The sequence below is a fragment of the Colossoma macropomum genome, unplaced genomic scaffold (genome assembly GCF_904425465.1).
Source record: "Colossoma macropomum unplaced genomic scaffold, Colossoma_macropomum, whole genome shotgun sequence".
Classification (NCBI taxonomy): Eukaryota; Metazoa; Chordata; class Actinopteri; order Characiformes; family Serrasalmidae; genus Colossoma; species Colossoma macropomum.
Window position 1 is genome coordinate 32,125,073 of NW_023494795.1, and position 25,992 is coordinate 32,151,064.

The following is a 25,992-nucleotide window of genomic DNA, read 5'->3' on the forward strand; positions in this document are numbered from 1 at the left end:
TTTGGGATGAGCTGAAGTGATCCAGAACTGACCATCCAACATCAGCAACTGACCTCACTAATGCTCATGTCTGAATGCAAACAAATCCTTACAGCAATGTTCCAACCTCTAGCGTAAAGCCTTTCTTAAAAGAGTAGAGGCTGTTACTGCAGCAAAAGGGGGTCAGATTTACTATTTATACCCTTCATTTCAGAAAAAGCATTGGGTGACTATGAGTGTTTGACATATTGTGTGAACAAATCTGCTATGAAAAGTTTTCACAAGACGGTTAGCATTAAAAACATTTTGTAAAGCTAAGTGACCCCAAATGTTTTACAGTGCAGCACAGTTTCACTCACATTAACACAGGAAAACTTATGAAGCATGAAAATCTTGAGCAAGCATGACTAGAACGGCCTTTTGTTTTCAACCTCTTTTGTACCCATTTCAACCCCCATATTACAGCATCACAGCCGTGTCTCTTCATTAAGCCACCATGCTGTGTCTAATACTCCAGTGTCACTGTTAGACAGCAGCTCATTAGCTTCATGGCATGGATGTGTGTGACACAGGATACACAGGCTGTGTCAGATGCCATGCTAATAACGCTAATAATGCTAATATCCACTCCCAGGGCTAAAGCAGTAGACTGTACTTTCATATGCTCGTCATGTTTTTTTATTCGCAATGTGATGGGGATGTACATTATCATGACTCACTGTCTGAACTCGCTAGCGTCACATGCACAAACACACACATACACACCTGTCGGGTCCTATTGCCACGGTTACCCTATGCGCCTAGGCCTGTGTAAGTGTGTGACAGAGTATGTTTTACAGTGTGTCACAAACAACAAGAGCATACATGCACATAAAGGAGCAGCTTACATAAACGCAAAGGAATTACAGATAAATACAAGTAAACGTTCAAAATGTTCAGTTCTACGCAAGTAAACATTGTTATACATTTGCTTTCTATTTAGAAACCCCAACCTTGTACTTTCACTCACTGGCCACTTTATTAGAAACACCTACCTTGTACTTCCACTAACTGGCCACTTTATTAGAAACACATACTTTGTGCTTACCCTAATTGGCCACTTTATTACAAACACCTATCTTGTGCTTCCACTAACTGGCCACTTTATTAGAAACACCTACCTTGTACTTCCATTTACTGGCCACTTTATTAGAAACACCTACATTCTACTTCCATTAACTGGACACTTTATTAGAAACACATACCTTGTACTTCCACTGACTGGTCACTCACTTAAGCAGCTTTTTATCATTTGAGAAACATCACTAAAGTTTGGCCTTTTTTAATCTCAGAATCATGCAGAGAAACCTGTAAATGCATTTATTACCGCTGAGTTGATCACTGTAATGCTCTTCTTACTGGACTTACTAAGAACACAACCCATCCTCTACAACTCATACAAAATGCAACTGCAAGAATCCTCACAAAAATAATAAACAGAGCTCAAATCACTGCCGTTTTAAAAGAACTGCACCGACTAAAGTTCTGCTCCTTGTTTTTAAGGCTCTAAATGACCTTGAAGCTCTTGCTTACATCACAGAGTGTGTATCTGTTTATGTTTCAGCACGGGATCTTAGATCTGCAAATACTTTCTGCAAACACCTTCCATAAAACACAGAAAACACAGAGAGACTCTTTGAGTAATTCTGCTTCTAAACTGTGGTACTCAATTCACCTTTTATTTGACAGTCAAGCTCAGTTCACGCGTTTTGTAACCATTTGAAAATGCATCTCTTTAACTCACTGTCCAATTAAAACTGTACGTCTCTTTGGTATTTCTTTTCAACGTGATCTGTCACTGTCTCGTCTATTACTGTAAAACATTGTCTCCCGTCTGTAAAGCAGGCAGCAGTATGAAAAGTGCTCTATAAATAGGGAAAAGCTTGTCCAACATAGCAACAGCATCTACAAAAGGACACATTTCTGGCCAAATCATGTTAAGGTCAATTACAGGATGTAGCCCATCTGTTGCCGCCCCCTCTACCCCCTTCATCATTGGTCAGTTTGGCATATCATCATTGAAATGTTTATCATTGACCACAGTAGCACTGTTGTCCAGATATCATTTGTGTGGTGGTTCATTCTGGCCAGAGTGCTGGTTTGAGTGCATCAGACACAGCAGTGTTGCTGGAGTTTTTACACACATCAGAGTGAGAGTGGACCACCATCTAAAAATATCCACACAAGAGCAGCTCTGTGGTCAGAAACTGCCCATTGATGGAAGGACTAGAGGATGGAAAACACGAACTGTACATCTACAGATGAGCTACAGTCTCTAACTGTACACCAGCAAGGTGGATCTACAAGAGAGGGGCTTCTGATAAAGTGGCTGGTGGGGAGAGGCGTTGCAGATCATGTTTTGCTCTCTCGTCCTCGAGCGACTTCGGGGTTTGTAACATCCTTTGTCCGTTTTCTAAACTGTCAGCGCTAAAAATAGTTGAGGAATAAATCAGACACTGACACAAGCCTCATTTCGCCGAACACTTACAGACAGGCGGCTGATTGGAGCATTCAGGGAAACAGTGTGTGTATGTATGTGTGTGAGTGTTAAAGACAGACACGCTGCCAGTGAGAAACACACATACGACATGAAGACATGAACTGAGATACAAGATTTTGTCCCGACAGGAGATATATATATATATATATATATACATATATATGTACACATAAACACATAAATATACAACAATAGGCTTAAACCTCGTCACCAGGAGGAGTCTTTTAAACCTACCTATGTGTTTGATGTAGACAGCTGGCATCTTTTCTTTTCTGCAACTTTGTTCATGTTCTTGGGATCATTTTCTGAACTGCTGAGCTGAGTGTTTATAGTGTTTATAGTGTTAATTATGTTTATAGTGTTTATATTCTTTATAGTGTTTATATTGTTTATAGTGTTTAAAGTGTTTATAGCGTTTAGTGTTTATAGCGTTTAGTGTTTATAGTGTTGTGTTTGTAGTGCTTATGGTGTTTATAGTGTTTATAGAGTTCATAGTGTTTGTAGTGTTTATGGTGTTTGTAGTGTTTATAGTGTGTATAATGTGTGTAGTGTTTATAGTGTTTACATTCTTTATAGTGTTTATATTGTTTATCGCATTTAAAGTGTTTATAGTGTTTGTTGCATTTACAGTGTTTATAATGTTGTGTTTGTAGTGCTTGTGGTGTTTATGGTGTTTGTAGTGTTTATAGTGTGTGTAGTGTGTATAATTTGTGTAGTGTTTATAGTGTTTATAGTGTTTGTGTTGGTTGAACTGCTGCTGAAACACAGCTAGTGTATTTGGTGATAAGACTGATGTGGAACTGTGTAGAATTGTGCAGAATTGTTGGGAGCGTTGCAATGCATGCTGGGGATTGTAGTGCAGCACATTGTTATGATCCATAATGCTATAAATGGGCTAATATTAAAAGAAAATTTAAAAAATAAATTCCCCTGGCTCTGTGTTTGACATATGGGACGTATGTTGTATATGATCTGTATTTAAAGAACGCTGACCAGTTTAGAGAATATACATTATGCATTTTTGCATGTGGAGCTGTATATATATATATATATATATATATATATATATATATATATATATATATATATGCATGCCCCCAACGATTCCACTTCAGTCATTTCACCAAACACACCAAACTAGCTTATATATATATATATATATATATATATATATATATATATATAAAGTAAATATATATATATATATATATATATATATATAAAGTTTTCTTTTGGAATAATTATGAATACGTCATACTGCAATACTTCGCATATCACAAATCTTTGAATGACATGTTAGAATCATATTGCGGCTCAAGAACTGTGCTAAAATTGTATAGTGGGGTCTCTAGTGGTTCCCACCCATGGTAGTCTACCCCTTGTTAATTAGTAGTTTCCACACAGATAACCAGGGGAGATCAAGTGTTTTTTTTTCTTTCAGATACTTATATATTCTCCCACATCATTAGTGCAGAATGGAGTTTAGAAGTTGCACATAGTGGGTGGTGCACTTCTGAAAAACAAAATAAATTAGAAAGCATCATAAAACAGGCAGTCACTCAGCCTGCAGCCTGCGTGTGTAGAGTTAAAGAGACACTCGAACCAAAATGAAAAATGTAACCATTGCTACATCTGTTGTAAACATGCTAACTCAGCTCAACTAACTCATGTTGTGCAGTAGTCTTCATCGTAAGAGTTTCCAGTTTAAAGACTAGAAAACTCAGTGAAATGATGTATCTTGGATGGTTTGAAAAACTGGGGTGGATTTTTGTTTTTCTGTTTATTTGCAGATGAAGGCAGATGGCTAAGATTTCCACTAGGAGGCTGAAAATCTTTTTGCAGCTGTACAACCGTAGTAACTGCTTTAAAAATGAATGATCATTACAGTGGAAATAATGAATTGCTTGAATGGTTGTGGGGGCTCATCACATGAGCAGAACAACAAGCTAAAAGTTAAAGCTAGCAGTTTGAATTCTTTTCTCTGGCTGAAAAGGGGGATATGAGGTAAAAATATAGCATCATCGTAACTATTTGGCACCATAGGCATTTGCACAATACATGGTCGGTATCACGATATTTCAAGTTTGTAAACAAGATGATATGGACGCAGCATACCAGCAAAACGGTTGCGCCACACCGTCTGAGAAGGAAAAGGAGCAAAGAAATTACACACAACTGGTAAAAAGAAATGAAGAAAATAAGACAGTGGGCTGCATCCAGTCAGCTACTTTAAGCTTATGTAGTAACTGTGCACTGGTTGTTGTTGTTGTTGTTTACAGACTCTCTGTAATTGGTCTAAATCTATATTTGTAATGACCCATGCAGTTGTTCAGCTGTCTAGATGTTCTGTCCATACCCATCATATACTCAGAAAAGAGTATTGTAACCTAAATTATCACGATAACTGTAACACACCATCATATCGCCCACCCCTGTGCAGAGCATGTGGATGCAGTGAGGTGTCCCCTGTCCTCCTCTATCTGTGAGCTGAAACCTCTACTCAGTACAAAGACCTGCATTATTAATGAAATCACAGTAGCAGATGGGCCTCATTATGAAGCTGAGGCAGGGAGAGTCCAAACTGCCACATCTGGGCCACATCTGGGCCAGAGAAAGAGAGAGAGAGAGAGAGAGAGAGAGAGAGAGAGAGAGAGAATAGAAAAGTGGGGAAGAGAAGGAGGGAGTGAAAGAAATAGTGAGATGGAGAAAGAGAAGGAGAAAATACGACAGAGAGCAGAGGGAGAAAGTGAAGGAGAAAAAAGAAAAAGAGTAGAAAAATGGGAAAAAGAACAGAATGAGTGAAGGAAGAAAAAAGAGAAAAAGTACATAAAGAGTGAAAGAAGAAAGCAAAGGAAAAAGAACAGAAAGAGTGACAAAAGAACAGAGAGAAAGAGAGTGAAAGAAGAAAGAAAGGGAAAAAAGGAAAAAAAGAACAGTAAGAGTGAAAGATGAAAGAAAAGGTAAAAAGAACAGAAAGAGTGAAAGGAGAAAAGGGGGAAAAGAACAAAGAGTGAAAGAAAAAGAAAGAGAAAAGGGGAAAAAAGAACAGAGAGTGAAAGAAGAAAGGAAAAAAGAGAAAAGGGGAAAAAAGAACAGAAAGAGTGAAAGAAGAAAGAAAGGAAAAAGAAAAGGAAAAAAGAACAGAAAGAGTAAAAAGAGAAGAGGGAAAAAGGACAGAAAGAGTGAAAGAAGAAAGAAAGGAACAAAGAGAAAAGGGGAAAAAAGAACAGAAAGAGTGAAAGAAGAAAGAAAGTAAAAAAGAGAAAAGGGGAAAAAAGAACAAAGAGTGAAAGAAGAAAGAAAGGAAAAAGAGAAAAGGAAAAAAGAACAGAAAAAGTAAAAAGAGAAGAGGGAAAAAGGACAGAAAGAGTGAAAGAAGAAAGAAAGAGGGACAGTAAGAGATATAGATTATAGGGAAATATAGAGCGGTACAGAAAGAAAAGGAGAAAGAAAGAGAGAGAGGGAGCAAACATGAGAGAGGGAAAGCTCTACCTCTCCCTGTCCATTCCTCACCTCTCTCCCTCTCTCCCTCTTTTTGCCACCTCCCTGTCTGTCTCTATCTTACTCTCTCACTTTAGCTCAGACTGTCTCTCTTGCTTTGACTCTCTCCCTCTGCTGTGCTCTTTGTCCTCCTCCCTGACTCCTTCTCTCCTCTCTTTTATTGATGGTGTGAAGGAGGCTCGGCCCAGTGCTGAGTGTGAAGAGCAGACTCGTTTAGAGACAGCAGCAGTGAGACCACGCTGAGAGAACAGACAGTGCAGGAAAAAAAGAGAGAGAGTTAAAAGAGAAGTAGAGAGACTCCCTTTAAGCCTATAGTCTGCAACCGAACACACCCTCACTGAGCACTTTATTAGGAACACCTATTGTTTCTTCACTCATTCTTGAGCACTTTGTAATTCTACATTATAGACTGTAGTTCATCTGTTTATCTGCATACTTTGTTACCCTGTTCCTCAATAGTAAGGACCCCCACAAGACCCCCGCAGAGCATGTATTATTTGGGTGGTGGATCATTTTCAGCACTGTGGTGAAGCTGATGTGGTGGTGGTATGTTAGTGTGTGTTGCGCTGGTCTGAGTGAATGAGACACAGCAGTGCTGCAGGAGTTTTAAACACTGTCCACTCACTGTCCACTCTATTAGACACTCCTACCTTGTAGATGTAAAGTCAGAGACGATAGCTCAGCTGCTGCTGCACAGTTTATGTTGGTCATCCTTTAGTCTTTCATCAGTGGTCACAGGACGCTGTTGGCTGGATATTTTTGGTTCTCAGTCCAGCAGCGACTCTGAGGAGCTATAGATGGTATTATATGACACAAAAAAGGGTTCTTCTGTTGTTGACATTGTAATAATAGAAGAACCCTTTTTGGTGATATATAAAACCCTTTTCAGAATGATTTTATATGGAACCATCTACAGCACATGTTCTATCAGTCTGAAGAACTCTCACAATGTGAAGAACCCTTTAATCATACAAAGGGTTCTTTGAGTGTTCATGGTTCTATATAGAACCATTTTCTTTGTTAAAGAGCCCTTGAAGAACCATCGTTTTAAGAGTGTACTGCTAATTTTGCACCATGAACGAACTTCCCCTCATTAGCATTGTACAAAAGATGGTTCCTCATGGGTTCTTTAGTAAAGACAATGGATCTGTATAAAACCATGAACACTCAAAGAACCATCTACATGCTTAAATGGTTCTTTGCATAGTGAAATTGTTCTTCAGATTAATCGAGAATGTGTTATATATGGTTCTATATAGAACCCTTATGATTGTTAAGATTTTAAGCCTGTAACAATGGCAGAACACTTCTTGGTGCTATATAGAACACATTTCCATTAATCTGAAAAAACTTTTCACCATGCAAGGAAACAATTAAAAATGCAAATGTTTCTATATAGAACTCATGGTTCTAAGTAGAGCCATTACGTTTACTAAAGAACCCTTGAAAAACCATCTTTCTTAAGTGTATTTATGGTCCATGTAGGGAAACTAAGCTGCAAAAACAGCTTGTTTTGAATTCACCGTTTCTGTGATGTCAAAAAAAGTATTGCAGTTGCATATTTCATATCTCCACCAATTCAGCTCACAGTAGTGTAGTCTACCCAGTCATGTTAAAGCATTTCAGCCCAAACTGCTTTTTAAAGAAGGTACAATAAAGGCCAGTTTCCATTTGCATTCTGTCAGTCTTAAAGGCACAGTAGCAAATACTGTGCAATTCTAAGGGCCAAAAATGGTCGTGTAAAAGTGAATTGTCACTGTCTTTGGTATATAAACTCATATACACATTATAAGCGGATGTTGATGGGGAAACAACCCAAATCTAAGAAAAATCAGGTTACGGCCCCTTTAAAAGTAATGTCCCATAGCCGAGATATCTCAGGAAGGCTCAGAGCTATAAACCGATCTGAGGAATCTCATGCAGCGGGTAGTAAGGATCCAGATCAGTGTCTTGGTGTGTGTACTGTGTGTACTCATGCATTCAAGAGGAGCCCAAATCCAGCATCTGTTCATGAAACACAGTATTACTCGCACTCACAGAAACCCATTGTACTCAAAATAGAAAAGCAGCCCACCCTCCTGCCACAGAGGCACACGCTTAACAAAACAGAGAACGCAGCAGCTTCCCAAATACACACACGCACACGCCACACACACACACACAGGCAAACAAACATATGCATACACTCTCTGCAACTACAGGCTTCAACCTGAAGTGGTTACCTTGGAAACGAGGGGAACAAACCCAAGTTATTTGTGCTCAGCGTCCTGTCATTTGAACTGAGAAAGAAACAAATAAGAATCAGAAGCAGAGCGAGGAGAAATAGAGCAGAATCTCAGATTCATCATGAGGCACAAGACATACTTGTTTATGAGACCTGTAAGGTTGAAGTTACGTCTGAGGGATTAGTGGCACCATGAACACATAAAAGAGATAAAAATAGATACAAATTTAAACTCATACTTCTTGCTTTGCACACAGGAGCAATATTGACTAATATAACTTTAATATGCTTATGATTTCTGTCATTTATGCCTTAAGTGTTAATGAGCTGGCTGGTAATTGCACTATGTAGACAAAAGTATTGGTCCTAATTATTGTGTTTAGGTGTTTCAGCCACACCCATCGCTAAAAGATGGATAACATTAATCACATAGCCTTAAAGTCTCAGTAGACAAACATTGGCAGTAGAATGGGTTGTACTGAAGAGCTCAGCGACTTTAAAGTTGGTACTGGTGTAAAGCACACCGCCACTGGACTCTGGAGCAGTGGAAATGCATTCTGTGGCGTGATGAATCATACTTTTCTATCTGGCAGTCTGATGGATGAGTCTGGGTTTGGCGAATGCCAGGAGAACGTTACCTGCCTGACTGCACTGTGCCAGCTGTAAAGTTTGGTGGAGGAGGGATAATGCTGTGGGGTTATTTTTCAGGAGTTGGCCTAGGACCCTTAGTTCCAGTGAAGGGAAATCTTAATACTTCAGCACCAAGACATTTTGGACAATTCTATGCTTCTAACTGTGTGGGAACAGTTTGGGGAAGACCCTTTTCTGTTGCAGCATGACTGAGCCCCAGTGCACAAAGGTCCATAAAGGCATGGCTGGGTGAGTTTGGGGTGGAAGAACTTGACTGGCCTTCACAGAGCCCTGACCTCAACCCCATTGAACACCTTTAGGATGAACTAGAATGGAGATTGTGAGCCAGGCCCTCTCATCCACGTCCTCAGAAATGCTTTTCTGGATGAATGGGCAAAAAATTCCACAGACACACTCCTGTGGGTGTAATGTGTAGGTGTCCCAGTACTTTTGCTCATGTAGTGTATGTCATGCAGATTTGGATAACTGTAGTTACCCTATTTGTTTAGTGCTGTGTTTGGGCACTCAGGTTTAAAACAAGTCATGGTTATATCCTTCCAGTTCTTAAATCCATGTTACCATCCTCTCCACATTTATCTCCAGCTTGCTGACAGCATCTCTGCTTTTGCAGGGCTCTATAAACTTAAACTTCTCATAATATGATTTGGTGCCTAGATTTAAAGCTGAATACTGTAGCTGGGTGTTTGAGAGAGTCTTTGAGAGAGCTAGCTTCAGGAGGCTCAGCTAGCAAATGCCTAGTTATTGTTATTTGTTAAACTGATAATTTGGTTGGGTGTCAGGAACAGAATATGTCATACACTCCCCGATCGCTTTAGGAGCACCTGTATACCTACACATTCATGCAAATATCAGCCAGTGATATGGCAGTGGTGCAGTGCATAAAACCATGCAGATAGTGGCCAGCAGCTTCAGGTAATGTTCACATCAACCATCAGACTGGGGGAAAAAAGTGATCTCAGTAATTTTGACCGTGGCATGATTGTTAGTGACAGAGGGGCTAGTTTGAGTATTTCTATAACTGCTGATCTCCTAGGATTTTCACACACAGCAGTCTCTAGAGTTACTCAGAATGGTGCAATAAAGGAAAAACAGCCAGTGAGCAGCAGTTCTGCAGAGAGAAACACCTTGTTGATGAGGGAGGTCAATGGAGAATGGCCGGTTCGAGCTGACAGAAAAGGCTGCAGTAACTCAGATAAACACTCTGTACAATTGTGGTGAGCAGAAAAACATCTCAGAATGCACAACACATTGAACCTTGAGGTGGATGGGCTACAACAGCAGAAGACCACATTGGTTTCCTCTTCTGCAGCCAAGAACAGAAAGCGGAGGCTGCAGTGGCACAGGCTCACCAAAACTGGACAGTGGAAAGTCTGTAAATATAGTCTGGTCTGATGAATCTGGATTTCCACTGAGGCACATACATGGTAGGGCTGGAATTTGGCCTAACAGCATGAAACGATTGATTTTCCAGGCAAGAAAATATGAAATAGGAAAATAGTATGAGGGACCACCACAGTCTGTCACTGCAAAACTGTGTGGGTATACAGATTTAGGGTGTGTCTCAAATTGACTCCTGGTTTCCTGCATAGTAAATTACTATCTAGAGGATGAGAATGCATGACCTGATTAAATCATTTGGGGATTACATTAGCGGAACATTGGAACCCTTAAAGAATATTTGAAAGGTCACTTGCAAACAAACTACACAAACAGCTTTGATAGTCTATCATTAAGCCAACTAACATAATGACAGCAACTAACATTTCAGCATTTAAAAGCACTCAGCCTAGTGTGTTTTAACTTCATAGGACTACAGCATGGTGCAAGTGACTGTAACACACTGACTTATAATGAAGCTACTAAATATTTAATTGAATTTTTACATTTGGAGTAGGCAGAGACAAGAGGCAGCCTTTGCATGTGATGTTCAATTATACAAGCTAACTTAAAGTAATGTTATAACTGAAGTTGGGGGGGGTGGGGGGGGGCGCGCATGCCTGAAACCCCTCCTTCTTCCAATCTAACGCTCTATACACTCACATCCTCACCTTCCATCCCCGATCCGAAGTGTTCACAATCCCCACCGCCACCCCATCTCCTCCCTGTTCCTTAGTCCTGTATCAGTCCTGCTACAGCTATGAGGGGGTCCGGGCTTCTAGCTACAGGCAGGAGCTGCCTAGAACTCCAGCCATAGTTCTCCCCCCCCTCTCAATCAATCTTCTCTGATACTACCACCACCTTGCACCAAAAACTGCATGGTAACCTTCCCACTCTTATAGGAATATACTCCAGCAACGAATAAGAAATGTAATCATCAATACATCTTTTGTAAACATCAGTATCTAGACAGATGATTTATCTTGAAAGTGAACCATTTTGAAAGACAATAACTGATTCAGCGAGCTGAGAAGAATGAAAAGCAAAAAGGAAAAGTTAGTGAGTTGGCCACCTTGCTAGCTAGATACCTTAGATACCACCTGTTTCCTTTTCTCTGGCTGTGAGGGCAAGGAACTTGTTTCTGGTGTCTGTATTGTGTTAACTAAAGATGCACACTCTATTATTATTTTGTATATCACAATAATTCTGCTCTTGTAGTGTTCTGGCTGTGCTGGCTGCACACATACACGTGCATTACGCCCCCTTTGAATTATAAGGTTCTATCTGACATTTTTGTCAAAATTGAATTTTTTCTCTGTGACAACTTCTTAACATTACTTTTTTTTTTTTAATTGTGTGCATTTTGGGTTCTTTATCTAGAAAACAAACAGGTTCTGTCTCCAAAGTCAACCTCTAACTTAGTTTTATAAGGTTCTATCTGTGAGCCAATCAGCACTTCGAATACACACAAGGGGACCAATCAAAAATTTTATGTTATAAATGTTAAGCCTTAAAGGTAACTAAATTACCTAAATTACCTAACTAAACTGCTGGGACAGTTTATTACAGTAGCTGGTTTCTGTCTGACTAAAGGAAACTTAAACTAATGGTTTCTACCTTAATTTGACCTCTGCACTGGACAAAATATTTAGCACTGACCTTCTTACTTAATGTATCAATAAATGTTTTTTTTTTAAACAAGAAAACAATGATTTGTCTGAAAACAAGAAATAAAAGCCCTAAAAATGTAATAAATAAATAAATAATAACAGTAAATGTCATAAAAATGTCAAAGAAAGCATTAAATTTAACTTTCTAATAATGTGGCTCTGTTAGAACACTGATTTTATCTTTTAAAACAAATTATGAGTAACCTGTTTGTGTTCCTTGAAAATCGGTGCTTCTTTTCTTGTGTTGCCAGACGGAACCTTATGATTCCGAGCAGAAAGTGAGTTCTAAGCATTAGAAGAGTGTATCTGCTTTTGACCTGTTCCCAAAAACTCCCTTACAAATCTGATAGGATTTTGATGTTGTACATTTAGATTGAACATTTACAGCGTCAGTCATTTTCTTGTATGAGAGAGACGTGTTCCACATATCAGTTCTACTATTTAGAATGCAAAATCTTCAAAGCTCAATATCTAAAAGCTGCTCAGAACGCAGATAGAACCTTATAATTCCAAGGGGACCATTACTCATAGATGTCAACGGGTTTTACTGTATAAAAAATGTTCCACAGTTTTGAAGGTATACAGCTGTATAAGGCTGGGATACGGGACGTCTAGTCTAGTACGGTTTTCCCATAAACCCATTTTCGTCAAAAACTGTCAGGTCCAGATTTGTTTTTCCCTTTTTGTTATATTCCACTGAATTATTGAAGTGCTCAGACTGTTCTGTGAGATGTTGTCACTGCGTGCATGCTGTACATAGACAAAACAGATACCTCCAGAAACAAGCCAAGCCGTCAAGAGCGTCACTCACCAGAACTGAAAAAAGTCATGCTGTAGTAATCAGATCATCGTTAGAGGGACAGAGGTTTAGTGTCTGTGTCCCTTATGACATCAAGTTGTGTCAGCAATGATACATTTACTCCTATATCTCCTCTCACAAGAGACTTTTTGTCCTTCAGTGAGAGCTGGAGGTTCCAGCACTGCATGTGTACGTGTTCCAACCCTGCTGATAGACCCATAAAAAACAATTAAATGCTTCTATTGTTTTACGTAGTGTTTTAGCTTTTTAATGGGTTGATATTACAGTGCAAAACAGGGGTGTCAAACTCAACCACTATAGAGGCCATATTAAAAAATCTCAACAAATCAGTGGGTCAGCTGTGTTTTTATTTCATTTTTACTTAACATTTTGCCATGACCCCAACTGGCCATATGCCAGAACTACAATGGCAAAAAACAGGCACTGAATATATGAATGATTCAAACCATTCAAAAATACATACATACATACATACATCATCTAAACCGCTTATCCTTCTGGGTCGCGGTGGGGTGCTGGAGCCTATCCCAGCTGTCATTGGGCGGAAGGCAGGATACACCCTGGACAAGTCGCCAGTCCATCGCAGGGCACATTCAAAAATAATTTTAAATAAAAACAAATTGTTTATACAAAACAACAGGCTACATTAGCTGCAGATAACTGTTAAACCTCTTCAAATGTCCCCAATGTGCAGTAGACTTTTTAAAGCTGCCCATTCGCTTAACCCGGAAACCTGGCATCTTTTTTTGTTTTGTTTTTTGTGGTGCTGTCCCATAGATCAGTGTTGGGGAGGGGGTGGGAGCACACATTACATTGCATACTTGGAACTGTAGTGCAGCTCATGGTGAAATGGGCTAATATAGATGGGTCATTCTCCATTTGGAGTGTGAATTCAGTGGATACATTTTCAAAAAAATGAATGTCTTTCATCCCAAAACTAAATAAACTTTATATAACCATTAACATCTCCTATTATCATACATACAAAAAGATCTTCATTCCAAACATATTATACATGTCACTGGTGTTGTATGAATATGGTGTAACACCAGTGACTGTGACACCAGTGACATTCTGGTTAAAATGAAGGAATCTGTAAATTAGCTGACTCATTGGTGGTCAGGTGACCTTGTGCAACTATTTAAAATCAGTAATAAAAATTATATGTGACATTATTTTGACAAAAAAAAATCTGAATTCCCCAGCTATTAAAGCACATAACACCAATGACTCATAAAAGTCATGTGCTGCCTGATAAACAACATTATTAATAAATTAATGAAATATAATAAGCAAGTGTGGACTCCTTCTCATGCTTGAGATGCTTTCTCTCTGATGAGCCTCGACCCAAAGAAGCAGTTTAATAGAGCTGAAAACACTGTGTTAAAATGTAACATAAGAGTCCTGACAACACCAGTGACCAAAATCTCTGTGACAGATTAATTTTTAAAATAAAATACATATTTTTTAAATGTAATAAAATGTTAATGATATAAAAAGTGAACATTAATCTGTTTATACAAATTCCTAAGTTAAACCTCTTAAAAATATGGTTTTACATTAAAAATGGTTTCTCAAATGTTGAAAATTGGTTTTGTGATGAGCTGTTTTACAGATGCAGAGCGACTATGAAACAGGATAAAAAAAGAAAAATCAGAGAATCATAAGGAAAAAGTATTATTTAATCGTTGGTCAACTGTAAATGTACATACTGACTTTTAGAGCTGTGCCTTAGGAGCAGGATGGATATGTAAACTCTTTCTGTAGCAGGTAATAGGTGCAAAAAAAATGGTTCTTCAATGGTTCTTTAGTAAAGACAAATTCTCCATTAATCTGAAGCACCATTTCACTGTGAAAAGAACCATTTAGGCATGCAAAGAGTTCTTTGAGTGTTCGTGGTTCAATACTGAACCACTGTCTTTACTAAAGAACCCTTAAAGGAGCGTTTTTTAAGAGTGTGGGAGATTTGATGTGAGCTAGATGTTGGGGCAGAGCTACATGTTGGGCATAGCTAATTGCTTTGCCTTGTAAATTCTAATATGCCGTGGTTGGACAGTGCTGGCACTGAACTGACTGTACTTCTGCCATTGAAAGTGATGTTTTATTTCAAGATTCCAGCTAGAAATGCTTCCCTGTACCTTTCTCTGATTTCCCAGTAACTATCTTTCTACGCTGGTTTGAACGAGCAGTAGGGGAGAGGTGGAGGCGCAACCTAACACATTTTGGTTTTTGTTGAATAACTAAAAATATTTAAGCTGGAATAATTGTATTTTTATACAAGCAACATATACATCATTACTACAAATGAACACTTGAACTTTGTTTCTAGCTCCTACTGTTCATGTACAATTCCACAAAAAAGACAGGAAGAGCAGAGCTACAGTTTAGCCCATGGGTGGGTTCACTGTAACAGACAGAGGGTCGGTTTAACAGTTTAACCTGCTAGAAAAGTCTGATGAATCAGTGCAAATAAAGTTAATTCAAAATAATTCTATATTGTAAGAAACAAATATATTTTCCAGCTGTACTACATTATATATTATCATCTATAAGGCAAACAGACAGATCATCTGATACAAACACGCATCACATTATATATGAACACTCACATGAGTCTGTGTGTCAAACAATGACAGACTTATTTTTTGTCCAGTGAAGGACAGCAAATAAAAACATGACTCATCAGCAAAATATGGAACATTGATTCTGAATAACTACAGCTTTACCAACTGTTAATGTCAATTTCATTATTATACATATTTAAAACCAAAATACTGACATCTGAAAGACACTAATAAAGTAGATTAAAATTCCTGCTTTCAAATTTTTTCTCTTTTTCATCTTAAAATTTAAAGGTGTTTTAGCTGTAACGCTGTGTAAGAACTAACCCCGCAGTACAGAGGCTGTACTTAAGCCTAACTAGCACTTGCTGTGAGCTTGTCAGCTGCTTCAAAATGGTGCTATGTTGTAGGAAATAAGATGGTGATTAGAGTAATATAAGGTTGGATTTTGTGATTCACACAAACAGCTCAGTAACTGAAAAAACCTGTACTGAAAAAACTTTAGAAATTACTTAAATGCCCTGAAAGCACTTTTTGGCACAGATCTCTTTAAAACACTGACGAGTCAGTCTTAATTTTGGTGGGAGACCGCGGCTAGGAAATTTGGTAATGTGGCCAGAAGCTCACACTGCTTGACCTTCTTTAACAATGCAAAAAGTCTGTGTTACCAGTCTCAACACATACTGAAAATATAGAGCTAGTTTTCTAGACCAGGCTTTATTCATCACATGACAGTTTAGTCAAAACAATCCCAAGATAACTTGTAATGCTCTGCTCTCCAGACCTGATGAGTATCTCTTCTGACCTCTAGCATGTGCCATATGGTGAACACCTGGTTGTAACTTCACACTGTTTATTCCTAAGGTCTAGACTTAAAGGGGAATTCCACTGATTTTCCAAAATAAAAAACACCCTGCATGTACATTTTCGTCATGAATGGATTTTTACAAATGTTTCAGGCCAAAATCTTCTCAAAGCTATCATAAAATAAAGTCTCAGCCATCAGGCAGCATATTTATAACTATTTCATGCAACTTTCTGAGAGGGAGCTTTTAGAGGTGGACTTCTGGTTCCTATCACCACCACTGTGAACAATTCAGACTCAATAAGTTTCTCTAGAACAGAGCATTTCTCACCAAACCACTCTGAATGACTTTGTTAACGTTAATGACTGAATAATGCAGAAACTTTTAAAAAATTCTGCTTTAATAGGTGTACAATTTGATTACTCTTTAGTCATATTTCTCTACTAAGATTGTAGGCTACTCAAAACAAGTGCAGACATGCGTTGGAACAACTGGCCATTGCACTCTGTTCTAGCTGTAAAGCCATGTTGAAGGAGGCTGTTATAGTGTTTTATTAGTATGTCTTGTTCTGTGATGGAGAGGAGCTGCTGTGATACAAAACAAATTTACAAATTTCAGCTTTGTCCATCATTCAGCTTCCAGGGGTATTTGTGGGGGGTGTTTGGGGTGCTGCAGTATTTTTTTGCCCCCTGGGGAGACTTTCCAGCTGCTGTCGTGGAATGGAAACACGATGTGTCCTAAAAATAGCATACAAGCCAAAAAAAAAGTCCTTACATAAGACCTGTCTGCGCCTCTCTTCACCTTCTGCCCCACACGCTTCCCCATCTCTCTCACTCTTTTCTGTTCTCTCTCTCTTTCTCTACCTCTCTCTCATCTGGATGACTGATGTGGCCACTAGAGGGCGCCATGACACTCACTTGGGCATTGGCCTGTGGGAGGCCGAACATGAACACATGAACAGGGCTGTTTATTGCTATAAGCAGTCTTAGCAGTCACATAGGACCCCCAAGCCACCAGGGGGCCCCCTTAGCATTAAGTGATGTCATTTTTTTTTATTATTGCTACCCCATATCCAGTCTCTCTAATTTTTTTTTTTATTTATTTTAAATAAACAATTGTATTTAATTATAGCTTTTATTTTTTTTACTCTTTACCCTGTTTTGGTCCTGATCAAAATGAAGTATACTACCCTTCAAAAGTATGAAACCACCTGTCAACTTGATTTTGAACTAATCACCAAAAGCTTTATTCTGTACTTTGGGATGAAAAATCATATATCCTAATTCTCTGTTAAAGGGGAACTCCACCAGTTTTTCAAAAGTTTCACAAAATTAAATCATTAAGATGTAAACAAAGTCATCCAGAGTGGTTTGGTGTGAAAAGCTCTGTTCTAGAGAAACTTACCGAGTCAGAATTGTTCACAGTGGTGGTGATAGAAACCAGACGTCTGAAGCTGCCTGATGTCTGAGGTAGTTTTGTGGTAGAGTTTTGGCCTAAAACGTCTTGTTAATCCATTTAGTTTGATCCATTTATGGTGGCGGGATGCATGCAGGGCATTGTAATGTGCAATAGTCCCCAAAGAAAACATATTTTCCACTATTTTACCATCATCAACATTCCATATAAAAGCTTAACTTGTGTTGGTTCAGTGGTGGTTTAGGATAGTAAATAAAATGGCAATATCTGTGTTGTAGTCATTGTGACCCTTGGTTCCTATCACCACCACTGTAGCTAAAGAAATCGGATTCTGTAAATTTCTCTGCAATTTTATATCAAACCACTCTGACTGACTTTACATCGCAACAATGAAATTATGCAGAAATTTTGAAAAATCAGTGGGGCTCCCCTTTTACAGTAATTTTCAAGTTATCTGCTTTGACATTTGATCTCTACTTTTGAGAAACAAGGCATTCTGATTATTAATTTCGCTATATCATCCTTCTAGAAGGTGTACAACTTTCTGGGTCATTTCAGAGTCATTTTCTGTACACAACTGACTTTTCCTTTTTTTTCACACCTTATTAGTTTCCTGCATTTATTTAAACTTTGATTTTGTATGTTTTTACTGTTACTTTGGTTTTACTTTACTAAAAATATTATAATAATATTATATAATAATATATAGCAGAAGTACAACTCTGTATTGACATACAACAACAGGAAACATGTTGAAACAAGAGTCAGTAAAGGCAGGTGTTGTTCATCTTTTCTCACAAAAATTCTTTCTCGGTGAAAACATTTGCTAATGACATTTTCATTTGATTAGTCAGTTGTGATTTGACTCATTTCTTCAATCCAAACTAAAGCCCTACTCGATGCGTCTAAGTAATTCTGGAGTTCTGATGTGCACTGTGCAGTTCCCAATTCTAAAATGACTGTATTCATTCAATCATTTTCTAAGTTGCTTATCCCCGAGTCACAGGGGGTTTACATAACAGGGCATAACAGGGCACACACACACACATTCACACACCTAGGGGCAATTTAGCATCTCCTATTGGCCTGACTGCAGGTCTTTGGACTATGGAAGGAAACCCGGGACACAGGGAGAACATGCAAACACACAGAAAGCACACTGGTCGCCCAGCCGGGGAATCGAACTCCCAAATTCAGTCACAGCGCTACCCATTGCCTCACCATGCCGACCTAAAATGTCGATAATTCAGTTCAAAAAAGCCTAAAAACGAATTCCCTGGTGAATTCCCAACTCTAAGTGTCTGATTCTGTTTTCCAGGCTAGGAGGAACCATCTCAGCCTATAAAATTGTCCCAGATGAAATCGATGAGATCAAGGTAAGTCTGTGTTCGTCCTTCTTTTATGTTATTTATTTACTTGTTGCTATATTTGACTCAGTGTGAGCCACTGCCAAGACACATTGCTTTTTAGTGAGATCTTACTGGGCCACTAACACAGATTCTGACTCTTTTTCTGATTCTGTTCCTCAGGAAACGCTGGTGGACTGGTGTGATGAGAAAGAACTGAACCTCATCCTGACCACTGGGGGCACCGGCTTCGCCCCCCGTGATGTCACACCTGAGGTAGGCTAGCAGCAGTGTGTTTATTAGAATGAAGACGACGCAGAAAGCTGTTGTTCTGTGTGATGAAGTCTGCTTTTGGGTTGAGATTAAAGAGGAATTCCTGATTTTTTCTTTTTTGAATTTATATGGTTAAGATGTAAACAGAGTCATTCAGAGTGGTTTGTTGTAAAATGCTCAGTTCTAGAGAAACTTACAGAGTCAGAATTGTTAACAGTGGTGGTGATAAGAATCAGACGTCCACCTCTAAAAGCTCCCTCTCAGAAAATTATGTAACTGTGCTTTCTTGATGTCTAAGACCTTGTTTTACAATTTTTGAGATAAGCTTTTGTCTTAAAATGTATTTTTATAATTTATTCATGACAGAAAGGTTCACTGCAACCTCTGGTTCCTGTCTCCACCACTGTAAAGAAATCTGAGTCTCTACAAATGAACCATCAAACCATCAACCACCAAACCACTCTGAATCACTTGCTTTACATCTGTATCACTGAATTAGGCAGAATATTTTTAAAATTCTTTGGAAATTTACCTTTAAATGAAGATCAGACCTCGTCTGAACTCTCCAACACCTTGTTCGACACTTCATGCTCCCTTTTTCCTACAGGCAGCGACTCCCACCCATCCCTGCTCAAAGCTGTGCTTAAACCTTTTACACAAAGCCTCAGTCAGCTTTTAAAGACGTATTGCACCCAAAACCACTAGCATGACTAACAACTGAACTTTTAAGCGAAAAATCTAAGTTATGCGCTTTTCCCCTTTACCCAAAATGTAGTCAATCAGGCTAATGTAGCTAACAAGTAATGGACACTATAGCCCAACAATTAGCATGGTGCTAACTGCACACTTAAACCTTCACACAGCTACCTCAAACTGTGTCTAGTTGTTCAGTAATCTCTTACAGGCTTGATCCTGTGGTTTCTAAAACCATATGACGCACTGTATCTATAAACCTGGATGAAAGCATGAATGACATTTAAGCTTCAGGGTGGCTGCTACTACATTTGTAGCTATGTGATTGACTACATTTTGGATAAATTAGAAAAATGGGTAGACTAGTCTTTTAAAGCTGCAGTATGTAAGATTTATTGTTCACACTTTATTTGGATGGTCCCCTGTAGATGTTCTACAGATCCTTAAATCATGAACAACCTTTCTTGTGATCATCAGTTGATTATCAACAACATTATGGTTAGGTTTAGGGCTACGAGTAAGTGTAGGTTTTTGCTTTGAGGTTAGGATTAGGGTGAGGTTTAGGGTTAGGGATAGATTTAATCAGTCAGACTCTCCACGTTTCTTCTACTTTGAGTCTCGAGATTTTCCAAGTCATGACGCTCAAGTCCAAGTCAGAGTCCGAGTCACTGGTGTTGAGGTCAAAGTCGAGCCCCAAGTCTTTCTCGATTTTCTCGAGTCGAGTCTAAAGTCATCAAAGTTGTGACTCGAGTCGGACTTGAGTCCAAGTCATATGACTCGAGGCCACAACTCTGGTGTTTCGGATATAAAATTAGAACTAGTGGTGTCTACTCTCTGAAATTTTAGCTTCTTAAAGTCATATCAATGCCAAAAGTCATTTCGCCCAGGCCTTCGTTTGAATGGTTTAAGAGAGGAGTTTTCTCATAGAACATCCACAGTGGGAGTGAAGGAAAGGTTTTCAGTGTAACAAGGCCTGTGTCTTAAAGCAGCAGTAAAGATGAATCTTTGTTTAAATTTAGATAAATGTTTCTTTAAGCATTATAAAGAGAAAACATGGCCTGTTTTAACTAGGATAAGTTTCTAATCTGTGTTATGGTGATCAGTGTAGTAGTAGATTGTGTACATTGGTACAATAAAGACGTGTAAATTCTCTCTCTCTCGCCTGCATCTCAGCCCACTGTCCTCCTCAGCACTCCTTTGATCTGTTCCCTCGTTCCTTTTCCTCTCTCGTGCTGCGTTTGAAGTGTCATTCAACTCAAGGACAAAGAACACACACCAGGGAGAGGAAAAACCCTCGCTTTTTGTTTCACTCACATCCACGCTCACACATGTACGTTCTCTCTCTCTCTGTCTCGCTCTCTCTCTCTCTTTTTCTATTTGCTACAAACACACCAGTGGCTCTCAGTCCCAGAGACTCCAACAAGGGTATGAAATACCACACCTGACTCAGCTCATGGAGAATTTAAGAATGAGCTGATGGGTTAAAGTCAGCCTTAAATCAAAATGGGCCTTTTTTTAAATCATGTTAGTTCATGTCCTTCATCATATCAGGCATGATTCATCATATCATGTCATCATTTAAAGGACTGAATTCTTGTTTTCCTGTAATCTTCCATTAAAATGTAGTGACTTTTTCCCCACCTCTGCCTTCTCTCTCCCCCCGATCCCCACCATGCACCAGCAGGTGGAGCAAAATATTAACCAATAATATCATTTGTCACCTCCCCCATCCCGCCACCCCCACTTGTCATGGAGAGAAAACACTCAGCTAGCTCAGAGACTCTGCCTGATACCCTGTTTTGCTCACAAATACGTCACAGTGTGGAAGGAGAATGAGTTTTGGTGGGTGATTCACTTTGACTTCAAGGTGTGTTAGAAAAAACAAGGAAATAAATAAATAAAGATGAGCATGTTTTTTTGTGGATTTGCGAGTTTAACTATGTAAATCTCCTTGCAGTGATCTGATTCTTTTGGAAATGATGCAGTGTGTCATGAATTCTCACATTTCACCAAGATTCAGTTACATTAAATTATTTGGGTAGAATAATTTTCAAAATTACAATAGATACACAAACATCACTGGTAAAAATATTTACATGCTTCTGTACTGGAATACAGACAGCATATATATATATATATATATATATCTGCTGACATCAAACTTGGAGAGTTGGTTCTGCTTCATCCTCTCATCCTTGACACGAGGGGACGGTGGGGCCCTTGTGTAATTTGCAGGGCCCTAGGTGACATGCAAAGTGAGCATACAGGGCCGACTGGCTCTGGGTTTAGCCAATTAGGAATGGCAAACAGGAATGGTTCCAGTCTACACCTGGAACAGACAAGTAAACAGAAAACAGACACGCAGCAGATCTACCAAATAATCACGACTGGGGTTGTAACAACAGTAAAAGTGAAAAGCAAGCATTAGACGTACTTAGAACATATTAAAAAAAAAGCTAGCTCCAAACTTTTAACGAGCAATGTATACATATTTAGTGATGACAGGAGTCTTTTTAATTTTTAATTAAAACTGTTTGTCTCTCTTTCTCTTCAGGCCACTAAAGAGGTGATAGAGCGAGAGGCTCCAGGAATGTCTCTGGCGATGCTGATGGGCTCTCTGAATGTGACCCCTCTGGGCATGCTGTCCAGGTGAGTACACCTCCTCCTGTACAGGTGTGTGCAGTTTCGGAGTTTAGAATGCAATGATTTGTCAAAACAAACGTTGGCATGATTTTTTTTATGCTGCTGCATCGCTAAGGTTGGGAGATATATCAAATATTTCTGATATATTTGCTTTGTTTTATTTTTGAAAGATATACAATTAGGCAACATTGTGAATATCTTGATGATCTTAAGAGAGATATAAGTATATATCTTTAGTAAAAAGGAAGCATCCAGCAATAATATTATATAAAGTGGTTTGATGGTATAGTGGATATCAGTCACACTGAATACTGGAGAGCAGAGTTTGATTCTCCATAGGCCTCTGAATTTGTGTGGCATGTCAGCATTATGCCCATTTTATCAACTCTGGGTCTAAGCTGCTTTTTTAATGGCAAAAATGAATGGGATTTTTGAAAATTACGCCTTGTTGTACACAAAAAGGTTACATTTTCTAAGCAAATGTCACTGGATCCTCTGCATCACAACATTATTAAAGCAGTTGAAATATGAGCATTGCTACATCCATGCTAATAGCGAGCTACAACTCCTGTGCACTGAAAAGACATCGCATGAAAGTAAGTCTATTATGCAAAATGGACAGTTCTGGTCCTAAAATCTGGCTGAGCTGCATTCAAAGCCATTGTACAATACTTGGTATACGCATCCATGAACGCCTCACAACAACTGAACTCTGTATTACTGCACTACCTCACAAAAAACCCTTGTGCTGTTAATGGAACAATCTTTGACTCCCATGCTGCTCACATGGACCACCGAGTGTACTGATGAAGTAAGAACCTGTTTTTTTGTTTAAACTGAGGGGCTGGCAACTTGTTTTGTTAACTAGAACTAGGCTGGTCAGCTAGCTAACAGGCTAAAAGATAGCTAACAGCCTAAAAAAACTCCATCATTAATATCACAGGTTTGCATTAAAGTACTTACGATATGATTAACTGTAAAACGGCAGTATAAATGTCTAAATAACGACATTTGAATGGCTTGCGTGCTTCAGATGTCTGTTTTTCTGTCAGATCTGCCTCAATTAACATCAAACCCAGGCTGAATCTCAAACCGCTCTGTCCTCCCTAAATAGTGTGCTAGGGTTTGGAATTCTAGATTAGCCAAATGGTGCACTATTTTTTAATATGGATGTGGCTGAATCCCAAATGACTGTTTTAAGCTGTATTATGCACTGTCAGAGTGCAGGAGCCAGTATTTAAATTCCTATGTAGTGCACTATGTAGGGAACAGGGAGCCATTTGAGATTCAGTGCTAGTGTGGGAAGAGGGGCGCCGTTAGCTTGGTGCTAAATAAGACTCACGGTGGTAATTTGGTTACCAAAAAGCAAAGGTTTTTTTGCAATGAACAGTGCTGTGTTATCATATGTTCAGTATTATACAATAAAAAGTTCAAGAAATAATCACAATATACGGTGATGGGCAACTAAGCGTTCTTGTCCTTTAGCGGTCCACAATTGCATGGCAACAATACCGTACTCTAATCACACTACATTTCTTGGCGGAATACTATCGCAATTATTATTCATTTTGAATTAGATTATTTACTTAAAATTGTGTATTGCCGCCATTTTATAAAGCAAAAAGCCACTCAAGGCTGTGCTTCGTGCTTAAGAACACCATTCTCTGTGATAAAATCACAGTAACGCGCAGCTTAACATTTAATTTAACACTGTTATATAATGTTATATTTAACACCAACTACTTCAAATGTCCTCTACTACTGCCAAAGCAACCTATCTACCCCACTGGACAAAGCTTGCTGGTTTGTGTGGGGTATTTTGGTGAAGTTGCCAATCTTATGATGTCAATTCAGTGTGCAGCAGTGTTAACTCGCATGTAGCAATATTCATATTTTAAAGATGCAGTGTGTAAGACGAAGTGACATTTAGCGGTGAGGCTGCAGATTGCAACCAGCTGAGTCCCCCTCCCTCACCCCTCCCTTCCCAAGTATGTAGTAAAGCAGGCCATCACCTGTCCCGATTTCGATTATCAGCTCACCCTCCCTCACTTTTGCTTTTTGTTTAATAAGTTTGATCCTCCGTTTTTCATAATTCGGTGGTACAGGGCCACCAAAATCAAGATGGTGCTTCAATCTAAAAAGGCAAAAGACGCTTTCTATCGCGATGCGATCATAAAACGATTATCGATGCATCTCGATGCATCTTTTTTTTCTATATAGCATTTATATTTTCTCACTGTGTGAGCTCAGGTTTCGAGTTCAAGTTTATTTGTCATTTGCACAACATGTGAGGACATTTATGCATTGAAATGCTTATGGTGAGGCTCAGCTAATCACTCTACAGAAAGTAAATAAGTAAAAATAAAAATACAAGAAAAACCAACTGAAATATATTAAATATACACAAAATATATACAGAATATAGAGACAACATACATTTTAAAGTGACTAAGTGACTCAGTGTTGTTATTTAAAGTGACTTGGTACTTTTAAAGCAAAGTATTTGTAATGATCCATAATGAATTTTCCAATATCTTTTTTAATAAATCAAATGGAAGTGATGTGGCAAGTGAACTAGAAGGCTCTCATTCACTGCTCTTGTTTGGAGCACAAGAAGCTGCTCTACTCATAAAATGCGCAGTTACGGTGAAATAAGATCCAGTGGTGATGGATGTCCACGCAGCACGTTACAGCTATTCTACCTGTTTTCTTTAGTGATTTTATAACTTCGGTTTTGGTCTCATTGTAGAGACGGGGGGATCGCTGTGTCAGTAAAGTATCTTTGAGACGGGACGTGTGCAGCATAGCGCGAAAGCCCTGTTTCGCAACGACTGAGAATTGCTGTGCGGACTGCAGGTCACATAGCAGCGATGCGTTATTCTCATTTATAAGCAGCGCAGTTGGTTTCCTGGCAAGTTAAATCTGCAATGAGAGACTGTCACACACTAAAACGTGAATCGATTCAGAATCCTTCACGTCTGCATCGCGATGCATCTAAGAATCGATTTTTTCCCGCACCTCTAGTAATTACAATGTATTATTTATTGTTTATCATTTAATCTTCTAACCTCATTTTCCCAAATGAAACGTTCCCCAATAATTTCTAACATAGTATTATTAGCTAACTATTAAATACATATTTACCTATATGTACTATTAAATACTTAAATACTATAAACCAGACATTAGACGTTATTGTATGTATGTATATATATTATATATATATATATATATATATAAAATATAACTACAAGTACTAAATAAAAAACTGCAATTTTTTTGACAAAGGATTCCAAACTTCTGAACAGTAGTGTACATACAAGTAACAAAATTCCGAAGTCACACCACCTTTTTTAAGGAAAGTGAAATAACATGCGGCCTCTGTTGGAAGAGGAGCAGCTCCCTATGTAAATATGAAGGGCTCATTCTAAGCTAACGAAAACACAGTTACTCATAGCTACAGGTGATTATACACTAATGAAAACATGGTTTT

The 25,992-nt window shown here is 38.7% G+C and overlaps 1 protein-coding gene across 1 annotated transcript in view; it reads left to right on the forward strand.

Annotated features, from left to right (window-relative positions):
- gphnb (gephyrin b) overlaps positions 1-25,992 on the forward strand; it is a 172,067-nt gene that overhangs the window by 63,701 nt on the left and 82,374 nt on the right. Inside the window, 3 exon segments of the mRNA XM_036582197.1 lie at positions 18,863-18,920; positions 19,074-19,166; positions 22,411-22,505. Coding sequence (XP_036438090.1) covers positions 18,863-18,920; positions 19,074-19,166; positions 22,411-22,505 — 246 coding nt within the window.